At 40.1% G+C, this 25198-nt stretch overlaps 1 protein-coding gene across 2 annotated transcripts in view; it reads right to left on the bottom strand.

Moving 5' to 3' along the window:
* Nucleotides 1–24515, bottom strand: part of FAM185A (family with sequence similarity 185 member A) — a 47391-nt gene extending 22876 nt beyond the window's left edge. Inside the window, exons 1-4 of one of the 2 annotated variants that reach the window (XM_040595188.1) lie at nt 23967–24515; nt 17053–17162; nt 11816–11908; nt 6293–6431 (exon numbers count right to left, since the gene is read on the bottom strand). In XM_040595188.1, coding sequence (XP_040451122.1) covers nt 6293–6431; nt 11816–11908; nt 17053–17162; nt 23967–24360 — 736 coding nt within the window. In that variant the 5' untranslated portion in view covers nt 24361–24515. The remainder of the gene's footprint in view (nt 1–6292; nt 6432–11815; nt 11909–17052; nt 17163–23966) is intronic. The other variant, XM_040595187.1, reaches the window with a different exon arrangement.
* Between the last annotated feature and the right edge of the window lie 683 nt (nt 24516–25198).

The following is a 25198-nucleotide window of genomic DNA, read 5'->3' as shown; positions in this document are numbered from 1 at the left end:
TTATATTGCTTGAATATTACTGCTTTACAAACAAAAATCTCAACACATGTGGGTAATGATGAAGTGATTCCAGACAAGAAAAACACTCCGAGTAAAGCTTAAAGACACAGACTGAATGTGAAAGACAGAAAAGCGGAGAGGCATTGTGAGGCTAGAGCACAATATTTTCTTATTTTATTTTGGGCCTTTTTTTTTTTTGTTTAATACCTCTGATGCCTGAAACAGCACTATGGATGATTTAAGTAATTTAATAGGATGAGTAACAAAGAGTTTCTATTTTCCTCTTTTATATGCACACACACACACTGCTCCCCTGTACCAGAGAGGATTTTGTACCTTATCCTCAAAGGCTACTTCCTAGGCTCACTGCACAATACCTAGTGCTTCCAAGCTTATTCTCATGTGCATGATGACCCCTTGTCAATGATTTTCATTGACTTCAGTGAGATCTCAGTGTGTTGGACAAACTGAAGAATACCAGGCAGAAATGTGTAAGGTATAAAATGCAGAACGGTCTCCTACTGAACTTGTGTTACTTTTAACAGGCACTAGTGTTTTAGCCTTAATCTCAAAATACTTGCTCTTCTCCTTTACCTATGGCATCAAGAAAATCTTGACAAGGACAGATGCATCTCATAACAGAAAAGTCATCTATACTACTAACATTCTTCCATAGTTCCATGTATGTTACATATGTGTAATTGCCGCACAAAAAAATGCTTTAAATTAAAAAAATAAACCCCAACATGCCATTCTTTCCACTCTCTCATCTTTCCAGGAGGATAACAGATTGAAAAATAGGGTTGATCACAGTAACAGTCCAATTGAGTAATACACGGTATTCACAATGCTTTTCAGATCTTTCAGAAGAAGCCTTTAAAAACTGCAAATGGATCAAGTTCTACTCCCATCTTCTGTAATTACACAGTAGTAAACAACCATTAGGGTAGAATGCATTCCGCTGTATATGACCTGTAGTGTTTTTCTTAGTGGTCTGTGGGCTGAAAGCTAGAAAAGCAGCCTATCATCAATAGTCTTAAATTCATCCTTTCAAGCGCATAATGTACAAAATACTTAGGGATTCTGAAGATCAGAGTTGAAACAAGACTGTATTTCAATGAACTTGAAAGACGGCTGGCTTTAGTGTCTGCTATTTTTAAAAGGCACACTGTAATTATCCCACCCTTTTCCCCATTCTGTCATAACTAGTACTTATTTTTGCACAACCTACAAAATAGCCTAGGGTTTTGTCAGCTAGCAACTCCCATGGAGCTGAAGCTAGATTATACTCCGAACAGAGCCCCTGGGACTTGTGGATTTGCTGGTCTGTTCTTTGTTTTTCTGGGGGAGGGGGGGTGTTATTTTTGATAACCAGGTTCTGAAAAATATTAACCATGTAGAAATCAAACTCTGATTACCCACAAGCTTATATGGCAGATACCACTAACGTTGTGCAACGTAAACATATTAGCGTGATAGGCACACTTCAAACATTTAGCTAGAACAAAAGTTGCTTTTAAAGCAGATAGAAACATCCTGCTGTGTTGCGACACACACTGCCTACAGACAGTACACAGAAGTGTAATTTTGGTTATGTAATCTTTCCATAAAGGCCAACATGTAACTTACCATTTTTAAACTAGCCAGGTATTTTCTGGCTATGTCAAGGGCAAAGCGAGAAAGACCTGACTAGAGCCAATTACTAGTCCGACCATTACATCCAACTGACTTCAGCACTGTAGCTCAATATTATGAAGTCCAAAATGTAAGTTTTAACAGAGTATTGATGCCAGTGGCTGAGTGTTTTTTTATTGCTTCTGAAGAAATAGTTATCTTTTCTATCATCTACAAGGTTTGTTTCTCCATAAACACTATAAAACTTCAAAATACAGTATTGCAAGTCAGCATCAGTATAGGACCAGGGGCAAAAGCCATCTTTTGTGATATAAATAAAAGCACCACTTCACACTGTATCATTTCCATTCCTTCAATCTGTTTTGAATGCTCTCAGGGTGGCAGGATTATTCTGATGCATGGAAAAGTCAAATAAAATACAATGCAGTTTTTTACTACTACGGCTTTGCATTTTAAGTTTGCACTGGGCTAAAGTACAGGCATGCCTAAAAAGGCACAAAAATAAAATTAATTTCTTCAGTCCCACTTTATATACAGTGAAATCCAGAAATGTAGCTGAAACGTATAGAACATAGAATCATTTAGGTTGGAAAAAGACCTTTAAGATCACCAAGTCCAACCATAAACCTAACACAGTCAAGTTCATCACTAAACCATGTCCCTAAGTGCCACATCTTTTAAGTACCTCCAGGGATCGTGACTCTACTTCCCTGAGTCACCTGTTCCTGTGCTTGACAACCCTTTAGGTGAAGAAATTTTTCATAGTATCCAATCTAAACCTCCCCTGGTGCAACTTGAGGCCATTGCCTCTTGCCCTCTCGCTTGTTACTTGGGAGAAGAGACCAACACCCACCTGTCTAAAACCCCTTTTCAGGTAGCTAAAGAGAGCAACTTTGGTATATCAAGATTCTTTTTAGAAGGGATTCTAGAATGCTCAAGCATTACACCATACTACCTTTGAAACACTGCAGATTTTCTACTTTGTCTTATTCAGGTCACTGACAGGATAAAGCAGCTATACGTTCACCTTTTCCTATGTATTAGTGTGCAATTAATAAATTGTAACTTCAATACCCATGTTTTCCAGTATGATTCTCTCACATAATTAAATAGTTACCAGACTAACAGAATAAAATATCAAAAGCAAATATTAAGTCCTGCACACAAGACAAATCAACCCTGTAAAGCAGTAAAAGTTGAGCACTGACTGTTTGCAACAAAGCTTTGCAGGCAAGAACCCTGGCATCTTGATGGACACCAGCTTCAGTATGAGTCAGTAAAGAAGGTCAACTGCATGTATGATTAAGAGTATAGCCAGCTGGTAAAGCTCTCTTGTGAAACTGCATTTGGAATACTGTGTCCAATTCTGGGCTTCTCGGTCAAGAAAGACATCAATGTACTAAAATGAGGCCACAGAAGAGTATTGAGAAGATGAGGCGCCCAGAGCACGCTAGGTGCTCAGAGAGCTGGGTTTGTTTGGCTTTAAAAAGGAAAAGGCTGAGGAAGAATCTTGTGGTCTTCTACTACCTAGTGGGAGGGTATCTGAAAAAGAGACAGACTTGGTGATGCAGCAAGAAAGAGGGATAATGGTTACAAGTTCCGATAATGGAAATCATTAAAAGAAAAAAAAAGATAAGAACTGGAACAAGTCACCCAGAAAGGTCACACAATTTCATCTTTGAGAATATTCAAAGCTCAACCAGACAAGGCCATGAGCAAGTTTGCTCTAACTGATCCCACTTTAAGCATTAGTTTGAACTAGATGCCAAATTCCTTTCCAACTTCTGTGGATAAAGTAAATTAATAATTAATTCAACTCAACCCAAGACTTTGGCACAGTTGCAAAGAGGGGTTTCCTTTTCCTCCTATGTGCCCCTCTGTGGAGAAGTTTCACTATAATGTTATTGCCCCTTGGATGAAGTAGCACATTTCTCAGTCTCAGAGCTGTGGCCCTTTTGTTTTTTCAAGTGTCAACTCGAAAGCTCAATGGCACCTGACATTTCTAATGCATGTTAGAGAAGCTGATAAAAATGAATCAAACCCAGTTTCTTCAAAATAATACATTATTCATTTGCTGGAGAAATATGAAGCATGCAGAAAAGCAATTAAGGAAGCCTGAGCACTGACAGCATTTGAACTCTACAGCCTAAGATTCAACCACAAAATGGGTCTCAGGCAGCTCTGTAGAGTTTGTGTTGCCCCGAGTCCAAAATTCTCAGTGCAAAAGCAATGAAGTCCAGCCTAGCTTCGTGCACAGATGTGCTGATTTTATGCCAACTATAATATCAGCATACTATCAACTACAGGGAAATAGTGGACTTAATTGCCCAAGAAACAATATGTCCCAAGTGTTTACAAACAAAAGTACTACTAAAATTGAGCCACCTTATCAGCAAAGACTAGAAGTGTCCAGCTTTTATTCTAACATGAAATTATAATAGGAGTTCGTCTTTTCCACTAATACATGTTTGTGTATATATATTATACTTCAAAAGCCTTTAAAAGTATTTGCTCTTACTATTAAAACATGATTGAGTAGCATGGTATTTTGCAGAGAATATTTTTCTGAAAAAACAGACTAAACATACCAAGCAAAGGTTGATATGCAATTGTTTTTAAAAGAAACAGCTAAAATAATTTTAGGTGTTCCAGACCCATTCAGTAGAGAGCCCATGACAAAAAAAAATCCTGAAGTAACATAAGAAACATCTGTATAATCTGGATAATATTCTATTTGTTTTCACAGTGTTTTTCAGCTAAATGACAATGGGGTATTACTAAGGAAATAAGTCACTAACTACAGCAGTTATCATTTAATTTTTGTACCAAGATGAAACTTTTGGCTGTGCATAGAGGCGTGGACGTGCTCACAAACTGATCATTCCACAGTATTATTATATTGGTTTGAAGTTAGGAAAAAAAACCCCACATAACCAAAACAGCTTATCAGACAGAAGTAACAGTACAGCCTACATGTTAGAAAAACACAGTAACAAGAAGAGAAAAAACCCAACAAACCAACTTATTTCTGCCTATGCATGCTGAAGTGAACTTTATTTAACAGGTTGAGAAACCGTTCCTAAATTTAGTATAAATGGGCAAAGGAATTGCTCCTTTAAGGAAGAAACAAGAGTAATTTCTCAAGCAAGATGACAACACAAAATTGCAACAAATTGTTTTAAGGCATATAACTGGAAATCTGGGACTCTGACTGACCGGAGTAATTTTCAGTCTTTGTACATCCTCTAATTTGTTTTACTTAACATCAAGTGACCACAACACATTTGCGGTAAAAAATTATTAAAAATCACTACTTATGAAAAAGCCTGTGTCTTCAATTAGGGATTGCTTAACTTGGACGGTGAGCTCTGGGAGCTCAAAGACAACTTTAATGAGCCGGTGGTGTTTGTCTTGAGCTCCCCAAACAAGCAAGATATGAGCAGGACCATCCAGACAAAAAATACTGTGTGCAGCCGTGTCATGACAGTAACTCCACCATGCTTGGTTATCTGGCCAGCATCCCTGGCGTGCATGAACCTTACAAATAATGAGATAGTGCACGCCTGCACTTAACCTGAACTTAAAAAGTTTGCATACACTAGGTGTGTAAACTATTTTTGTTTTTCACTGAGTATAAAGCAGGCAAGCTCCAGGACTGGGCCAGAAGCCTCACCTATGGGTGTATGCACCACACAGAAATTTTCCCAGTTACTGAGAGACTCCTGGCACTGGCTGCTGCAACAGGGCTCCCAGCCGAAGTGTGGGCCTGGACGATATTAATTGGTGATGTGTCCTTTCCTTAGCCTCTGTAATGCTTTCCAGCAATGATCTCATGCTTCACTCCTATTGCTCTTTTATCATATTGTGCATAATCACTAGTACTCTTTCCTTTTATCATATTGCACACTATTTTTCCTTTACGGTGTAATATAATAAACTGCATTTATTCTTATATTTGACTTAGAATTCATTTTTGCTTGGTATCCAGTCAATCGGCAAAACATTACAGCATGGCCAGAATTCAGTGGGAATTTTGTTACATTAGAAAACCACACCAAATTCCAACCCTAACTTCTGCTTATATGAAAGACTCAGGTTAGTTAGTTTTATTTCTAGGTGAAGGACATTGAAGGGTGGATGGATCAGGGATTCCCCCTGCCACCTGCCCCTGGATCAGAGAAGTGATGTCCTGTCACCACTATTAGTACAGGGTGCTAGCACACACAGACTATATCTGCTAAAAGCTTCTAAATAGGATCAAGTTCTACCATAGTTCTTAGTAGATGCTGTAAGAGTTACTTCTATGAAGATATTAAAGGATGGAGAGACGAGAAGCGTCTTTACCACTTACAGTGTAATTTTCATTGCTGAAGCTTAAAATATTTTGACAACCTTAGTACATGTATGTTTCTTTCCTATAATACACACTTCTTGCTATTTCACAAGTGTGCTTATAAAATTATTCTAAAAAAATAAATACGATATGCTATAATGGTAGGTTAATTCTCATCAATTCAGTCTAACAAAGACAGAACAGTTTTGTTCATATACCATGCCTGGTTGATTTAGTGATAGCCTATAGCATTAGTTCATTTGTTACTGTAAAGATTGTTAATACCCACAAACGAAACTAAATTTGTGACTATTTCCTTCTTACCATGAATACTTCCCAGCAGGATATCACCAGCTACTGAAGACAGAGATGATGATTCTGCATAGAGATATTTAGTTTTCAGCACCCCATCTTCAGTAGATATGTTGATGGATGTCCCCTGCAGCTTCTCTATACTCACACTCTAAGAGAAACAAACATAATAGGAAACGTAAGGAGTTTGAAAATGGAAGTAGGGAAAAGGAAGAGTTTGAAAAGGAAAAGGGAAGTAACACTATTAAGAGGCAAAACAAGTAGAAAGCAGTTGTTGGTGCAGAACAAACAGAATCAAGTTCTTCATTAAAAGCTAGACAAGACTAAACAAAACCCCCATCTTTTCATCTAAAAACTCTGACCAAAAATTTACTACATAATATAATCCATCAGACAGGTGAAGAATCCAAACAGTCAAACAGATGAAATAAAAACCTGATTTTTAAAACCCAAAACATTTTACTTTGAAAAGTAAAAAAAGGATTAGCTTTAATAATGAAGACAATGATCATACAGCATTACGACACCTGAAGCATTGGTAATCAGTTTCCTGCCACCACATACAGAAACATCCACTGTCTTTGTTACATACACCTATATATGCACATTTTTATTTTTTTTTTAACTAGCTCACTTTAAAGACATAGCTTTGGTGAAAGTTGCAAAAAAACACAGCTGTTCTTTTTCTCAGTACAACTGTTCATATTCCCTTGGTTACTCAGGTTATTCTTGAACTTAAGCCTCAAGCTATGCAAAGCCTTGAAAAATGAAGGACAGTCTCAATTTCTACTTCTTTTCAACAGGAAAAAAAAAAAAAGAGAGAAAGATAAGATTTGAAAAGTTGCACTATGGACAGATTTGGGGAATAAAAGGTGATAAAATGAGATTATATACAAGTAACCAGTTGTGTGACAATCTACCTATGCCTATTTGAACAAAACAGGACAAATCACACACTCATGCAACTACCATGTGAATTTAATTCTATTCTTCCTCAGTTAACCTATTTATGATTGAATCATGCAATAGTTCATACGTAAGCCCCACTCAATTTGGTTTTGTTTTGCTTACACAGACTTTCAGATGCACAAAATCCTTATTCAGTACATTAAATGATATATGGACTTTCAAACTGTGCCTTTGTCAAATTATCTTTAAATCCACTTCGTCATTTTAGCATTGTCATCTTGTGAAAAAAAAATAATACAAAAAAATATGTCTACTGACCCTTCCAGTATTATGTTATATAAAGAATAAGCTATGGATGAATTAAGAGGTATTCCAACAAATAGCAAGTAGTGTTAGACAAACTCCATGCTGTACCGTGTCCCAAGAAGCAAGCTAAAGAGGCTGGTTTAGTATGGACCATATGACAGCCAAAGCATACAGTGACCTTACCAATCCATACATACTGAGTTTTACACCATCTTTACACCTGAAGTCATAAGATTACAGAATGGACTACTGTCTTAAGATTTTTTTACATGATGCTACAATACAAAGTAGGTCTCCAAGAACGTAACAAGATACATTAATCTTCAAGAAAATCTGGTAATCAAAGTGCTGTGCTAGAATTAGAGATATGTGACAGTCAATATCTACAATGTCTGCAGGGGGTGCTGCTCACAACTATGCTACAGAATCTAGGCATTGACAGTAAATAAACCCAATGATATTAAGGCATAATTTGTCACTAGTGAAAGTGACAGCAATTCAGCTTTCCAATCTTTCAATGCTTCTAACAAACTAACAAGCAGAGACCTTAAACTTAAGTTACATTGCATCTGTCCCGGGAACATTTCCCACAGGGTACTCCATTACTCCCTCACCCAGGACAACAAAGCATAAGCCTGCTGTGGCATACGGCCAAAGCAACAAGAAAAGCCACTGTCATTTTAGGCTCTAAGATCTAAACTTGTTCTGAAGAGTTAAATGACTTGCAAAGAACCTTTCCAATGTTAGCAGGGTCATCACTGCTATCAGCACAGTGAAAATAAAACGAGGCACACTTTTAGAGGGAGAAGGAAAATAAAAACACCTGCATAGTTTGGGTGCAAACTGGCTGCCTTGTGGCACTCCTGAATGGGAAAAAGAACGCCCAAAAAGCTACCTCTGTTACTATGGTATGCAAGTTTTGACTCTATTTAGATATTTATCTTATTTAAATATTATGAAGTGCTTTATTATACACAAGCTCACATATCAACTTATTTACAACCTCAGCTACCTTCCTTAAAAATACACAGTGATGAAGAGCTATCTCAGCATGAAATAAAAAGTACTGAGTCAACTAGTTACTATAAGAAAGCAAAACAAAACCTACCAATACAATGAACATTTGCTTCGGAATAATTCAAATCAGAAAGGGGTAGGTGGGGTCTGGGGTGTAAGCCTACTCAAGTAAAACTAAAAAAGTATTCTAGACAGGACAAAAATTAAAAAAAGATTGCCTTTTACTGAGACTAAATATGTTTTTAATCCCAAATTCTTTAACTTCTATGAATTTTTGGCAGGACATAGATGTTTGGCTTTGCTAAATAAGTATTATAGAAAGGACCCCATGGCACAGATTACTGACTCCCTAGTCAAACAAATTTAATAAAATTTTTGTCCATTGAACCACCAAGTTTTCTGGAAAAAGTCTTTCCCTTGAGACTAGAGCCTTGGGAGCTGCAGTTAGTGCAACTGACCACGTGCTCAAGTTCCATCAGCTTCTCGGCCTTTAAAGAAAAAGTGTCATTCTACATAAATCAGACTGAGGATGGTTTTGTACCTGAACACATTTTCAAGATTAAAACTAACATCTTGCTATGTTTAAATACAACATAAACAACTGCTTCCCCACATACTCCTCCTCCTGCCCTTTCTTTCTGTGCTATCCTTGCTCAGATATTTTGTTAGTGTCTTCTCCATTCTCCTCCTTAAAAATATTCTGTTTCTCAAGTGCTTAGTGTTTTTTACCACCACATCCTTTCCCTCCCCAACTCCATGAGGGGGCTGGAAATGCTGACAGAGCCATAACTGCATGATGATGACTACAACTGATGGAAGGCACACCTCATACAAACACACACAGGAGACATAAGGCTGGCTGATTATTAACAGAAACAGCCAGTTGAGAAAAGAAATCTGATGCTGTCCTTCCTAACTACACAGCAAAGTTTGTTAATGAGAGGTTCAATAACATGAGCCAAAACACTGTTCCATAGCTGTAAATTCCTGTTAAAATGACTTGCTTCACTCAAGTTACTACAGCTTTAAAATTGTGCAAGTAGCTTCTAGCAATACTACAGATGATATAAATATCTATGATCACAAAGAAGCACTTCAGCTTAATCTGCATGAAGTTTTTTTAGTGTTTCAGGACACTGAAAAAAAGATATTTAAACAGCATTCAAAGACTCAAAGCAAAACAATTCTATTTCTCATTTTCATGTACTATATTTTCACATAGATATTTATCTAATTATTTTTCTACCATCACTTTTTTATTTCAACACTAGCAAAATGCTATTTGAAATGAACTCCATGGACTGTGCTGGTAAAACAAACTGGCTTGGGACAAATGACTAAGTAGCACAACCCTAATTTGAAGGCCACCGCCACGCTAGTGTGTTGTGAACAGCATAAATCCAAAGCAGTCAAAGCACTTCGTAGATTGCACTCAATCTTACTCACTGGAAGAAAGCAAGGATTCCAGTTTTCACATCCTTCCAGCAGAAACCCTCTGCAGAAAGATGGATGATACATCAAGCAAGCTGTAAACTACCTCTGCCCTATTCCACTCCCTGTGGCTTGCTAGTGCCTTAGGATGGATCCTAAATCCACTAACTAGTAATAGTCCCAAGGGAACTGCCAATCAGTTAGTACTGATCAGCACAGCTGTGGCATCAACAGAGCATGTAACAGTCAGACCTTACCCACTCTGCTTTATGCTGGGTGGTCTTGCTGGGATGAAAAAAAGTTCATGAAGAAATATCAATCATAGAATCATTTAGGTTGGAAAAGACCTTTAAGATCATTGAGTCCAACTATTAATCTAATACTGCCAATTCCATCACTAAATCATGTCATTAAGTGCCATGTACACATCCTCCAGGGATGGCAACTCAACCACCTCCCTGGACAGCCTATTCCAGTGCCTGACAACTCTGTGGGTGAAACAATTTTTCCTAATACCCAGTCTAAACCTCCCCTGGTGCAACCTGAGGCCATTTCCTCTCATCCTATCACTTGGTAGACACCCACCTCACCACAAACTCCTTTCAGGTAGCTGTAGAGCACGATAAGGTCTCCTCTCCCCTTTTAGCCTCCATTTCTCCAGACTAAAAAGCTCCAGATTAAACAACCCACCACAGTACAGCTACAGAAGCCTCTTGGCTCTTTTATACATAAAAGGCAGGGTAGCCTTCGCTACAAAGAAAAGTAGGTAATTTAATGTGGACAGTTTTTGGAAAAAAACAACAGCAAGTCGCTTAGTTTACAGCGGGACACTAAGAACAGCTCACAGTTTGCTCTGTGTAAGTGAACCTATGATCTCAGAACCCAATCTACAAGGTGTAGAACAGGGCCAAATGGCACTTCACAGAGGCGATTTTGGACTGCTAGAACCGAATAGCTTGGTCTCAATTCTATCCTTGGCTAGGGAGAGCTACCTGCACTCCTGATTTCTTTGTAGTGCTGCTGGTTTTAAGGGTACCTATTGATTGTGACAGATGACTGCACATATCCAAGCTACTTCCAGACCTGGTTCAGCTCCACATATTCATATAGGAATGCTTCAGACCTAATGAATCCTAATGCAACCAGCTGCACCGACATATGATGCCTAAACATTAAAGTTGAGCCTAAAACCAAGGCTGGGTGTGAGAAACGTAGTGTCACATAAGAGAGCCTAGGTCTATATTATTTTAAATAATGGATGATTTACTGCTGGCAAGAAACGAACCCAGATCAGAGCAGTGTGAAGTCTGTCTCACACTGCCATCTGCTGAAAAAAGCAAGCTACTTCTCCACGAAACTGTTCATCGTTCTCACTGCATCTCATAATAAAGTTACAGGAGATTGTATTTCCTCATCTGCAAAGAAATATACAAAACCTTCTATTCTTCCATTCTTATAACTATATAATGCTGAAGTGTACAGAACATACAAATATCAAGCCACTATTCATAAGACACTAAAATAAAACGCATGGGCCTACTGCAGAATCCAGGTGCCCAGATATCAGCCAAGTAAAAAGTCTGAGTGTGTTGTGAGGGTCTGCATAATTAAAGCTGATGAGTGGTATCAGCTAGCACAGCCTCCGTGCTGATGGAATGATCACATGCTTATTACTGCTCTTTCTGTTGATCCTGTTTAATTATACCATCTTATGCTTGATTTGGATTAGTAAACAGACAAATGAAAATTAATAGTGAAATGACAATCAATGAAGGTTATAAAATATTCTTCAGCACATTCTTCAAAATTAAGTAATTTTGCAATAGATAAGCTGAATAAGCCATTGAAGAAAAAGTTTTAATTCTTACTTACACCCTTCTCTGTTGCACAAATATCTGTATTTCCATAAAGTGTTCCAAGACCAATTACTTTGCCACCGTTTGTCCGTATATCAATTTTATGGCTCTGGAAAAAAAAGTTTAAAAATCATATGGTTAGGATAACCATAAAACAAGTTACCTTGTTTTTCAAGCTGTACGACAATAACCACCTTGGATCACAAGCTTCTTCCATGTTACTGTGAAGGTTTTTCAAGTGATTGCCAAATGTACTGTTTATTTCCAGTAAAGTCAAAATCAAAACAAGTCACATTTCTTTGTGACTAGAAATGCAAAATAATGAATGATGCTGAGGAACTCTCTATTCTCAATACAGGTGGGGGTTTTGGTTTTGTTTTGTTTTTTTAAACTAGAAAAGCATTCTTTCAGTATATATTAAAATAAGCAACAGAGGAAGAAAGAGGAAACTGCGTGTTTCATTTATACTCCATCCAGAAACCAAGGTATGCATATACCCCGTGCTGCAGCAGCTGAGAAACACGAACTGGCAGTGAGAAATGAATTTACAAACTAGAGCCTTCCAGTGACCTGGAACCTACAGTGTCACACAAGTCTGTAGGACAAACTCATATATACACACAAACACACCACAGAGCTACTTATGCTTGGAGTAATATTGATAGCCATAAACTTCTATGAATGCATACCAGTACAAACCTTAAGCCTGCAAGTAGAACTAGACCCTACAGTGTTTTACACCAACCAGATTCTAATTAAAATTAGGTATTTTGCATACATCTTCATTACAATCTCCAGTTTTTCACAAAGAAAATAGATTTCAAGTAAAAAATGTTATATCCCTTATATCTCTCAGCTGCTGCTGCTGCATACCACTGACAAGAGAAAAAAATGTATACAAATACATGCAAACTACTCTCAGAAAAAAAAAGAACACAACAGGTCTTGAGATTAAAACCCAGCCACTTGTAAGAAGGGGAACAAATATTTAAAAGTCAGATTTAAATAATTAACTGTATTCATAAGCTGTAACTTCAACAAATAGGACTTTTAAGATCTACTGATCTCAACAGCAAAGCTCTCTTGCTTAAGCTCACTAGCATGAACGCTGGAACAACACAGGATTAAAAATAATATTCAGCATTTTTTTTATCCATAATAATGGATAAGCTTCCCTGCACACACACCTCTTACATTTTTCCCAAACCACCACCTCTATTTTCAGATATATTTGTTCCTGTTGGAGAAGGCGTTATTCCTGCAGATGGTATTTAATTTGAGACACCATTCATATCAGAAACATTCAAGATATTTTGATTATTAAACACCTGTCTGGATAAGCCATAATAAATTGCATTAACTAGGTCTAATCAGATGGCAACAAGGTTAAGTGTTGCAGCACTCTCCAAACTATCAAGCTGCAACAAGGTCTTTTACCATCTCATATCAACACACTCTTCATGCCAGTCCCTCTGCTGCCTTCTCATCTCGCCTCATCGCAGGCCTACTGCCTCTTCTTTTGCTTCTTCCTCCTTCTGCTACTTCATTGGCTGCCCAACCTCTTAACAGAACGGCCACAGCTGCACCTTACCTACATCAGCCAACCCGACACCCCTGAAGCCAGCCCACAATTAGTATTGATAATATACAGCTAACACAGCTTCATTCTTCTACAATTAAGAACTTTTTTTTTAAAAAAAATATGAAATCAAGTTTCCAATATGAAAAACGTGGGACTTATATTGCTCTGACACATTTCTGATGAAACAGCAAGTACCAGAAGTTTCATCGTGTTTCATAAGACAGGAAGAACTCCAGAGCAGTGTTCCCTAATATCTGTGGTCCCAAGTCTTGGTTTCTGCTCCATTTAAGATGCTTCCCCACAGTAAAATGCAACACCCCTAACTTGAGACTACAGTAGTGCATCAGACCTTTTAAAGGTTGTAAATAACTTTGCTGTTCCATTAAGCTTCGATACAAATATAACAGGTGATTCCATATATAATAAACAGGATAAACTTCAATTAGATGCTTCAGTCAGACATAACAGTTCTTTTAAGGCAGTTACATTAAGCACATTATCAGAATAATGGTTAAAAAAGCAAATTCTCCAAGCATGTAACTTGAGGAAAATATGGAAACTCTTAAGATTAGAAAAAATGATGTATAACAATGATTTATTAGTATGGCCATTGATAGTAAACTATAAAACATACTTTTTTTACACTATCATTTTTGGGATAGATAAAGCTTTGATAAGACATAGGTCCCTCAACTTTTTTCCCCAGAATTATTAGACTGTCCTTATCCACTTAAAAGAAACCCACCCACAAACAACAGGATTTCAGAGGTAGGTACCAACAGAGACACGTAACAGCAGGATTTTCTGAGAGAAGCAGCAGGTTAAAGGAAAAGCTACTTGACCATTATAAGAGGGAATATTCCACTAGCTGAAACTAAGTAGTACTGATTTCTCATAGGGCTTCTCCTAGCAAGGGAGAAAGGAAGAGCTAAAAGGCTGTCAAGGCCATGACAGATGATAAAATAATAAAAAAAAAGATCCGTTCTGTTCAAAGAAAGGAAGGACAGTGATGCAGAATTTTAACAAATAAGGCTCAGACACGGCATGTGGTGAGGAAGCATGGCATATCTTCCACCAGTTTTGCACAAGACACCTGGAAATTCTTGTTATCACTGGCAGTCAGAGTCAGAAGTAGCCATCGAACATAGAAACAAAATTAAAAGGTCTCCTTGGTCCCACTGTCACTGCTAAGGCAATGAACTGCAATAAGAAGTAGGAGAACAGTTAAAAAGAAGCAGCACTGCTTTGTCAATAAAGAATATGGGAATAATTTATACTCTGAAGATAATGTACAAGTCATAAGTATATTTAAAAAATCAACAAATTTTCTGAATTACAAGTTACACAAACAACTTCTTGCAGTCTATGGCAAGTTGTGAAGCTGTTTGCTGGTGCTCTTGAATAATCCCCACACGACCAGATTTTTTTAATCATCAAATCAAAAGATCAAGATCTTTTGCTCTCTGCTGTAAAGAAAGGGTCTCCTGCTTTGCTAGTCAGTGAGCTTTGTGGACAGCATTAGAGTGAAGTTAACATTAAACAGCTCTTTAATCCATCCAGGGGAGGGCAGTATCACTTTAGCTTGCTCAGTAAAGCGCATTCCCTAAAGAGCTATCTGCTTTTCTGCTGCACAACAGGATCTAATCTAAGATTTTCATTTTTTTGTTATTTTTTAGCTTTGAAAAAACCCAAAAGGCTAATAATTCTAATTCTCACTAATAATTCTGTTTCTCTGATAACAGAGTATAATTCCTGAACCTTTATTAGAAAAAATTAGTTACAGCTACCTTACAGAACTACAGTACTTCTTAAAAGTTAGACTAAAAACCTGGTTGTGCAGCTGATGCTGTAATTGAACAGTTGTTTGCTCTTGAAAACACCTACATGGTCAGTAATTTTAATTCAAAACTTTCATCTCTACTTCAGAGTCAACAAAGCCAAGAATAACATATCTTCTCCAGTATTGTGCGTCGAAGCCATCACAGTAACCAGAACACACACAATCAATCGCCCCTCACAACCCAGAAGAATACTTAGGGCAACTCTTTTGGTTAAAAAAGCCAAAGCCTTATCTATCAAAGCTTTCTTTTAACAAGAGTTTCAGTTGAAATCTGGAGTTCTTTCTTGATACTTTAAACGCCTTCTGGGACAAGGCCATTCCTCTTATCTGAGGCTTAAGGGGGCAAAAAAGCTTCCTGTGGCCACGAACATAATGGACACATTGAGACGCACACACTGGGAAGGATCATTTTTTACACTTGTAGTTTTCCTGACGTTTTTGTGGATCAAGCAAGGCTCAAAGTTGAAAAAGGCAAAAACCAACACCAAGCTCATCTAATAAACTACAATGTGGTTGTAGGGGAGTTGGTCTCAGAAGTTCCAAACTGGTGACTTTGCAGCCTTCTTTTCAGTTCGTTGGAGAGTATTGTTTCATTGCTACTTGAAGTCTCAAGGGAAATAGAACTTTTTCCTTTTCAAAATTCAACATTTTTTACATCTCAGATTGCATATGAGAAGAGATGCCCAAAACATTAGTCTTTTTTCCTCAAAATCCTCTTTTTCCATGACATCACAAAAAAATCTTGATATGTGTGATGGCATGCTGTGATTACTGTCATGATTGCTGGCCAAAATTACCTTCTTTTCCTCATATTATGTAGTTTCTCATGTACTGCTGTTTGCTGCTATTATGATATAACATAGTGATTTTTAACTAAAGCTTCAGACTGCATTAACACATATAGTATTGTTCACTTTTTGTTATATTTTAGTTACCTTTTTAAGAGTAATATGCTCAACTACACAGAATCTGGAAGATGCAAGTTATCTGTAGTTCACTGAACATGGAGTCAATCTAGCTCTGTTGTATATTAAGTTTCTCCTTAAGTTCAGTTTCCCCTATGTGCGCTATAAAATCATCTCTTACCATGGTAAAGAAAAACACTGGAAGAAGTTTAATATCTCAAAAACACCTAAACTTAAGAATTACCCTATTTGAAAAGCCCTTTTGAATTTATACCAATTCCTGCAGGTTGAATTCCAATTATTCAAGTGGGATTAAATCAAGAATTTGATTCCAAACAGCACCTAAGTCAGATATACTTTATTTCTACAAAAGCTTATGTCAGCAAACCTGAAGTCTTCAGATTGAATAAACAAGGTCATGACCATGATATATACTGTATTTATTCAGTTATATTTCAGTCATGTATTTTGGACAAGTAATGTGTAACTTCTGATTGAAAATTAACACAAAGAGTTTGTCAATAGCAGAATCAGAATTATGAAAAAAAAACACACACAGAAAAAAACCCAGCACACTGCCATGTCCCAACTGAGCAAGCATAACTATTAACATACTAGACAGGAAATCCCACAGTCTGTCTTTTTTTGTTTTTTGAGGCGTAAGGAGGACAGAGATCAGGCTTACTGCTGTCACTGTTTCTTGCTGGCTTTGGCTGTCAAAGGTAACTGGAATTCTGACTCCACATGAGTGTTACTGACTTTGTGTCGTAATTGTATGCAATAAATAAAGGTGAGGTGCTACGCACATAGTAACACTCAGAAATATCAGAGCACGTATCTCCAAAATTGGTATTAAGTTTTTATACTATATTCCACCACACAATCCTTTTTAAAACACTGATGGAGTGGGAGAGGGTTCTTTGTACCTTTATTGACTGCAAGACACTAGTCCCCTTCTCAGTTTCTATTTTGCAGTTATCACATTCTATTTTCTGAATCTTCACGCAGCCAGTCCCTGATGTTTTGATATCCAAATCTAGAATTAAAAGAATTTTATTAGCAACAGAATGAGAAGAGTCTCATCTATTTAACATAGTACTTGATTACTTTATATAGTAACTACATATAGTATGGGGGGAAAAAAAGGAGCTGTTTTGTTACTAAAGAACCTTCTTGCAAAGTTTGGCCACATACTTTCAATTGCATGACTAGTCACTATGAATAATCGACTGAAAATTTTGCAAGCCTGTTCATAGCCTTCCCTCTTCAAGCAAGAACATTAAGAGGCAGCAGACTGACTGTAACCTCTGGCAAGGAATCAGCAGGGCGTGGTCCTTTAGCAAAGTTTTATATATTTTTGTTTTAACCCACCCCAAACCCCACCTCCATCTCACAGCTACCTTAGTCACTAATTCTATTAGCAATTCTACTACTGAGCCATTTAGGTACCCTAACATGAGTTTTGGAGTGGCAAGGTTGGCAGGTTGTTTGAAGCCACATGTAAAGTAATGATTCAACAGCACAAATACATATGTCTCGCTTAGACCTATGTTGCTTCAACCTGCAAGCAGCATAACACAAAAATAGATATATAGGAGTTTGCATGTGTCATTCTTCCCTAGCCTTCTCAAAGGCCTGACTTGCCCCTTGGCATGAGGCAGCATGTTTGGCTCTAGTCTGAATCACCTCACCTTACTACTGTTCATAGGCTCCCACAAAGAAAAGTAACTAGGTCTTGTAGATAACACTTATCAAAGGAGTAATTTACAGGCTCATAGTGCTTCATGCAGGACTATCAAAGGGATTTTTCTGCCACTTGAGATCACCCCTGGGTTTAAAGAACCAGGAAGAAGTTTGAGAATGTGCAGTCTGAGGATTCTGACTATATTAATGATCCTAGTAACAACTGGCAAAAAGTAAAGACAGGAGAGGAAAAAAGTAGTTCTGTTCTTTTAAGGATAAAAGGCAGAAAGAAGAAAGAGAAAAACTGAACAGGAGTCAGAAGCATTTGCTGCAAGAACTGAAGCTACACTAAGAGAGGGAGTAAGCCAATTACTCTCTAAAGAAAAGATTATCTGGGAAACAAACCTCATTTAAGCACCTGTGAAAGTCTGTCTTTCACCTCCACTATCTGTTAAGATGACCAGAAATATGAGAAGAAGAATCAGAGCATGTATAACAAGCTCTGCTCCCATGAGATTTCCCAAGTCAGACCTGTGACATTAGTGGAGGCTGAAGATCACACTGCCATGATGCTGCTCAGGGTAGATGCTGGAAGCATAACAGTAGCTTGCAGACCATGAAGATAAGAGACTGAGAGCTCCAACTGACAACGATGGGAAATTTTGCCACCTGACAAACCAGGAAAATCCCAGAGGCAGATCTGAAACAAGTTACATCTTTGCTACGAGAGTGCTACCTTATTGCCACAATAAGCTAAGAGGTTAAATGTAGTGAAGGAAGCAGACCCTGTTCACAGGTAACAATTTCCTCAGAAAGAGGGCTAGAAGAGGTGGACTGGATAAGCAAGCAGGTTTTCCAGAAAGCCGTTTTATTTGTAGGTATTATTTTCTTAGCCCCTTCATGGAAGACTTCCAAAAAAGAGATACTATGACCAAGATTTTAATCAAACTGTATGTTTCTTAAATGTAAGTAAACTCTAAGATACACTTTGAGGTATGTAAAAGCACAAAACCTGGCAAACTGGTCTGGTGGCCATTGCCAGAGTCTTGAGGGCCAGCTCCACAAGGTTTTATGTTGTTAAAGCCTAGACAGTTTCACCAGACTAAAAGTATCTGAACTATTTCAATTTGATCGTTGCTGATCTACAGTTGAGACAAAACAGTTTTCTATATGGTTTTACCTCTAAGGGGGCAGTTGGATTGTTTAAACACAGTTTCCAGAGTGACAAACAGAGGCAGGCTCCAAACATCTATACTTGAAACAGTATGTCCCCGCACAGCACAAACTTCGAAAGTTCAAAAAGCAAGCATTATTATTTTTGAAGTACAAGCAGTCTTGCTCAAAAATGCTCAATTTATCCACTGGAAAACTGCACAGTCCTTGGGAGAATCTACATCCAAGACTTCTATTTTTTCTTTCTGATAAAAGAGAAGTTAAAAAGCCAGTTTGCTTGTGCAAATCATTGAATTCAATCAGCTTGATAACCTCTTGCCCATACTGCTTCTATCAAAGGGGGTGAGGAAATGCTTATGAGCAGTCAGTTTAGTCATGATACCAACTTAATAAGACTTTTGTAAGAACAGGGTTAATAACTTTGATCCTGCAGGGCATACTATGGCTCTAATTTGAAAGGTACATTAGTAGTGTAATCCTAGGTGTATCAAAGATGCCAGAAGAAGACACAGAAGTAGAGGGATCCATGAGCATGCTGTTAAGAAACACCAGAGATCCCTGGAAACATACTTTGTGCCTTGATCCTCTGCAGGGTCACAATGCTTTGCTAGCCTTGATACAGCAAAAATCAGGTGGACAAGGAGGTGGACAGCCTCTCTGTCTCACACACAGGCTTCCTGAAGCAAGGAAAAGTGACTCCACAAAGAGGCAGGCTAAAAGCTGGATAACATTGCTAATGAAACTTCCAACACGCAAGGAGGAACAGAATATCTGTTTCAGTGCCAAAGCTCCAAAAATAGCTAGTTTGATTGCTCCTTAGCAAAGATTAGAGCTGAAGCCAACTTTAGCCACACAAACCTCAAAGATGCATGAAGATCTTTGAGTGCAAAGGACTTGTATTGGAAATAAAAGTACATAAGGAAAAAAAGGACTTTGGTATCAGAATGTAGACCTCAGAAATACTGCCTTAAACTATAATATTGGAAATAGACTGGAAAATTATTTTAAATTAACTCATCAGCCCTGGACAACTACTCTGCTTATAGAGAAAGGTTAGTAGTAAGTGTGCATGCACGTAGAATAATTCAGTCACGGAAAAACTATTTATTGAGGGCATCGCATTACAGTATTTGCTATTCTGAGGCTCTAAGTCTGCCATCCTTACATGGATGATCTTTTTTTCCAACTCACTACTGTTAAGACTTCAGAAAAGTACACTGTTGAAAGGATTCATATTTGCTTTCCACTAACATTTATAAAAAAAAAAAACCCGAAACAAGCAGTCCCAGGAGCTTAGGTTCTCCCCTCATAAACAGGCAAAAAAAATTGTTTAAGCGATACCATAAAATTATGATTTTGGTAATTCACAGAAACATTCAAGGCCCATACAGTCATTCAGCTTGCTTAGTTCCACAAGAATCTACAGTATTTAGCCAAAACTCTAAGTGATCTGATTGACTTAAATAAGATTAAGGTGGAAGAGTTAAGTTTTCGCAAGAAGAAAACTGCTAATAAAAAATAAACAAAAAAACCCAAAACAAACAATTAAAAAAACATAGTGGCTTACAAGCGGGCCTAGACCAGGAGTGCCTGTTCCTGTGCCAGAGGGGACAGAGCTCTGGTATTCTACTTCCATGCAGCTTGTCCACCACTTCAAGGCTCATGGTTCTCCTCCTTGACTTTGACATAGAAGCCTCCATTCTCTTCACCAGGGTATAATATGGAAAAAACATGGAAACAGTTTGTCAAAGGAGGTTATATTGTCCTCATTCTTGGACCTTTCCCAAAACCAGACTGGATTAAAGCAGTGAGCAGCCTCCCCTGGCCTTGGAGTTGACCCTGCTTTGAGCAGGAACTTGAACTAGAAACCTTCTGAGGTTCCCTCCAACCCAAAGTATCCTATGATGCTAATATAATACGTACATACTAAAGCAAAACATGAGAACTGCATGGTAAGATGGGACAGATGATTCTGAAATTCTGGTCACGCAAGATCTCAGTTATGTCCGAGTACTCTATGTACAGTAACCAGAAATAAAAGAGTTGGTTTCCAGTTCAGTTACCACACGTGGTTTGACATGCCAAGACACAGGGTTCTCTTTATGTGCTGAGCAGACTCCAAACCTACAGCCATGTGCCTATGCTATCCCTGGAATAAATAGCTAACATATAGATGTGACCTGAAGGAAAATAAATTAGACTAAAGAGAAGTTTATTGATATCTACCATCTATGAAGGTTAAATGTATCAGAGAGGATTATAAAATTGTATAGGATATTGAGAGTACACAGCATAAAACTAGACACTAAGACAGGATCCTTTAGTACTTGCCCTGCTGGGCTGCTTACAAATTGCCTTTGGTTTAAAATGCGTATTTAAGGTCATCATCTAGCATCTGCACACATTCTTTGGGATCGAAGGAGTTTTAGCTAGCTAAGAGCTTCCTGGATAAGCTCCAAGGTAAGTTGCGAAAGCTGTTACGAAATGCTGTAACTTCCAAATGAAGAAAAAAGCTAGAATACTGTAAAGGCGTTCAACATTCACATGAGCTTCTCAACTTTTTACAGCTAAGTGACAGAAAGAGAGCTCAGATAAAACTGTTTAGCCAGAACAGTTAACATCTTTGTCACGCATTCAAGGAAGGCCAGAGAAAAGTCTTGCAGAGGAATAACAGTTTCTTTCTGGTTTGAGATGTGTTTTTACAAGATCTGTTGCTTATGCAATGAAGTTTAATGGATAATTATTTCCTAAATAAAGAAAAGGTACAACCCAAGCACAAACTACTACTCAGAAAAGCCAAACCAGAGCTGAAAGGACACGAAGTAGAACCTCACTGGCAAGTAGCAATTCCACTTCACTGAGGAAAAAAAAATTAAAAAAATTTGTTTTAGTAAATACATCTGTGGATATGACTGGATAACAGCATGAACAGACAACACTAACATCACGTTAACTATGGGGTGACAAGCAGCAATTAGAGGAAGAGGATTATAAGCCACAGACTGTCCAGGGAACCTAAATTGCATGAGCTTACTACAAACCCAGCTTAAAACCCTACAAACCAATAAAACCTATTTCAAGGAAGACTAAGACAGTCTGCAGTGTTGGCTGACATTCAGAATGTAATAAGAATCTCAAAGACAGGACAAAAGCTAAATGATTTTTTTCCGTCAATCAGGATTCATTACTAAGACCTTTAGGAAGGCTTCCCACATTGAAACTCTTTATGAAGGCTAAGATTCCCCAGATCTTAATACAATGAATTCTACGCCCTGAGAGTAACCAAATCTGGAGTAACACAAGAGTCACTCAGAGATCCTGGAGAAACCAAAATACTAAATTACTAACAGCTACAGTAAGCAGACACACTTGGTACCAGAGAAATGAAGGGTAACAAATGGGAAGCTGGGTTTTGGTTTGATTGTCTGTAATCCTGGAACAGACTCCATGAATGTACTACAGACAAGCCAAGGTAATCTTTGCAATTGCCAAGCAGAGGGAAAAACCCAATATAATAAAAAAAAGTTGAAAAAGCTGCAAGAATGTAACTGTCAATTCTTAGGGAAGAGACAAAACTACAGAAGTCTCTTGGAGGAGACAGTCCTGCCTATATGTTCATTAACTCAGTGATTATGAATATACATCAATGAATGTATAGGTAACAGTTGATCTGTTTAAGAGAATGAACTTGGATTTTCTGATGTTTTGACAAAAAAAAAGAAAAGAAAAAGTTACAGGGATGAGTAAGACTAGAAAACCAAAGACAACGTTGCTATGACAAATCCATAGCACTTATCCTTTTTGAATGATACACAGTTCAGGCCCTTTTAAATGAACACAAGAAAAAAAAATCCCAAGTCCAAAATATGACATAGTAGAATTGAAGATATAGGAAAAAAAAACCATAAGAAGAAAGGTGCAGAATGTCTTTGCTTTAAGGGTTTGGAGAAGTGGTAACCAAGAGACTGTAACACCATGCTCTACTGAAGTCATAGATGACATGTATCAAGCACAAGTAGAATGAGATTATTCACCATTTCTCATACCACAACTGCAGCAGAGCATCAAATGATATAAAGCAGCAAATCGGGAACAGCCACTTGGAGCAAACCAAATGACCAGGTTTTTTGTATACTGAGAGGTTCTTCCACCATGGTGAAACTTACTTTGCACTGTACAGGCAATTGCACAAAATCATAGGAAAAAACCCATGTAAAATGACTAAACACAAATCTCCCTGGGTCAAATTCTCCCTAAACTTCAGCTTACTGAAGGGAATTATCCTAGCAAGCTTCCCCTCCTCCTTCCCTAAGCTTAGCACCACTGTCAGGATTTCAGTCCAGCACAAATATTTATTGCTTTCAGCCACTACAGCTGCTTTCCCAGATTGTTTGTAGGTTCCACACCAGAAACCCTGCCCAAATTTTTGCCTTGTGCCCAAAAAGGCAATTCAAGCATTGTACTAGCCAAGGGAGCCCTCAGCATTTCACCTCTATTGTTACCTTCCAGACTTTTTTGAGCCCTGTGGATGGCCTGCCACTGGGCACAACAACTGCTAATGGAGCCAGTAGTAGATCCAGCAAACCTGAACTGCCCTCGAGCCGCGGGTGTGCGTAGCCCAGGCTGAGGAGCGGTGCCTCCCAGAGGAGCGGCACTTGCACCTTCCCTGGAACTCCAGCTGTCACAGCAAGAGTAAGCCTGCCCGGTAACTACCACTTAACAGTAGAAGTTCCAGCGTTAAGTATTGCTGACCACCAGGTCAACAACAAACCGTCTAACAAACAACAAACCAGGAACTCGGGACACACTGACAAAACCGGGAAGGTCTGAACCTCCTTAACGGAAGGGGGCACGGCGCCATTCCCCGACACCCGCTGCCAGCCGCAGCGGAGCCGGCGCCGCCCGTGGGGCGCCCCTGCTGAGGGGAGGGGAGGGCAGGGCCGGCCGGGAGGGGGACGGGGACCCCCACCCCCGCTCCACCCACCGAACTTGACGGGCGTCCTGACGTCCACGGTGGCCTTACTGTCCACGCCGTCCGCGACGATCGCCATCTGCTCCAGCGCCTCGTCGTACTCCACCCGCAGGCGGTCCCGCTGCAGGCCGCGGGGCGGGGGGCTGCCGCCGGCGCCGCTGAGGGCGACCAGCACACGGGCCGCGCCCGGGTAGCGCTGCGGGTCCAGCGGGCGGACGCTCACCTGGCAGGGCAGCCGCACCCGCAGCCGCCCCCGCGGGCTGACCGCCAGCGCCCACTCCTGAAGGGGCTTACGGCCACCGGCCTCGGCCAAGCCGCTGCACCGGCGGCGGGGGACGGGCGGCTCCCACCACGCGCCCGCCGCCCGCAGCGCCAGAGGCCCCCAGCGCGGGGGCAGCGCCCTCATGCCGCCCGGCGGGGTCGCGGCCGCGGCAGAAGCCCCCTCGGGCGGGGCGGGGCAACGAGCCGCTCCTCGCGGCGGCCCGGCCGTTACCCCCGCCTGGTCACGTGACGCGGCTGCACGCGGGGCGAGGCACCGGAGCGGCTGAGTAATAAACAGGCGGTGGCCGCTGACGCGCGCCCCGGCAGCGACGAGCGCCGGCCCCGCCCCCTCGCTGAGGCGGCTCCTGCAGGGCAGCTGCTCAGCGCGCGGGAGGATCTACAAGCGCCCGCAGAAAGGGCGAGCGCAGCCCGACTCGTCGGCCTATCAGCGAAGGGGGGGAAGGCGGAGCATTTCCGTGTCTGCTTCTATTGGGCAGCGGGAGGGAGGCTAGAGCCAATCAGAAGCGAAGGAGAGGGCTAGGGGCGGTAGAGGGAGGACGAAGAGGCGAGCGGGTGTCGCTATAGGAACGGGGGATGCGGCTGGGTGAGGCTGGCCGCGGCCGCACAGGTAGGGCTCTGCGGCGGGCCGGGCTGCGCGGCCTGCAGGGGCTTGCGGTGGCCTGGGCCGAGAGAAGACAAAACGGCGGCTTCGGCGCAGAGACGGGAAGCGAGCCCGGCGGCGCCGGGCCTTGGGGGCTGCCTCAGTCCTGTCTGAGGGGTCCTGGGTGGGCTGGGCCCAGCCTCCCCGCCGGACCCCTGGGCGCCGGGAGTCCCCCGGCCGGGGCGCGGGGTGGGCCGCCTCGAGGTACCTCAGGGCATGAAGGCTCTTTCCGCCGGCCCCTGGGCTGACCGTGGTGCCGCCGAGTATTACTTTCCAGTGGAAGAGCCGTGCAGGTTGGGCTGCAGCCTGCACAGCTCCCTGG

Source organism: Falco naumanni, chromosome 5 (assembly GCF_017639655.2).
Source record: "Falco naumanni isolate bFalNau1 chromosome 5, bFalNau1.pat, whole genome shotgun sequence".
NCBI classification, from domain to species: Eukaryota; Metazoa; Chordata; class Aves; order Falconiformes; family Falconidae; genus Falco; species Falco naumanni.
Note: the sequence above shows the minus strand (reverse complement) of the source record. Positions and strands in the feature narration are given on the sequence as shown.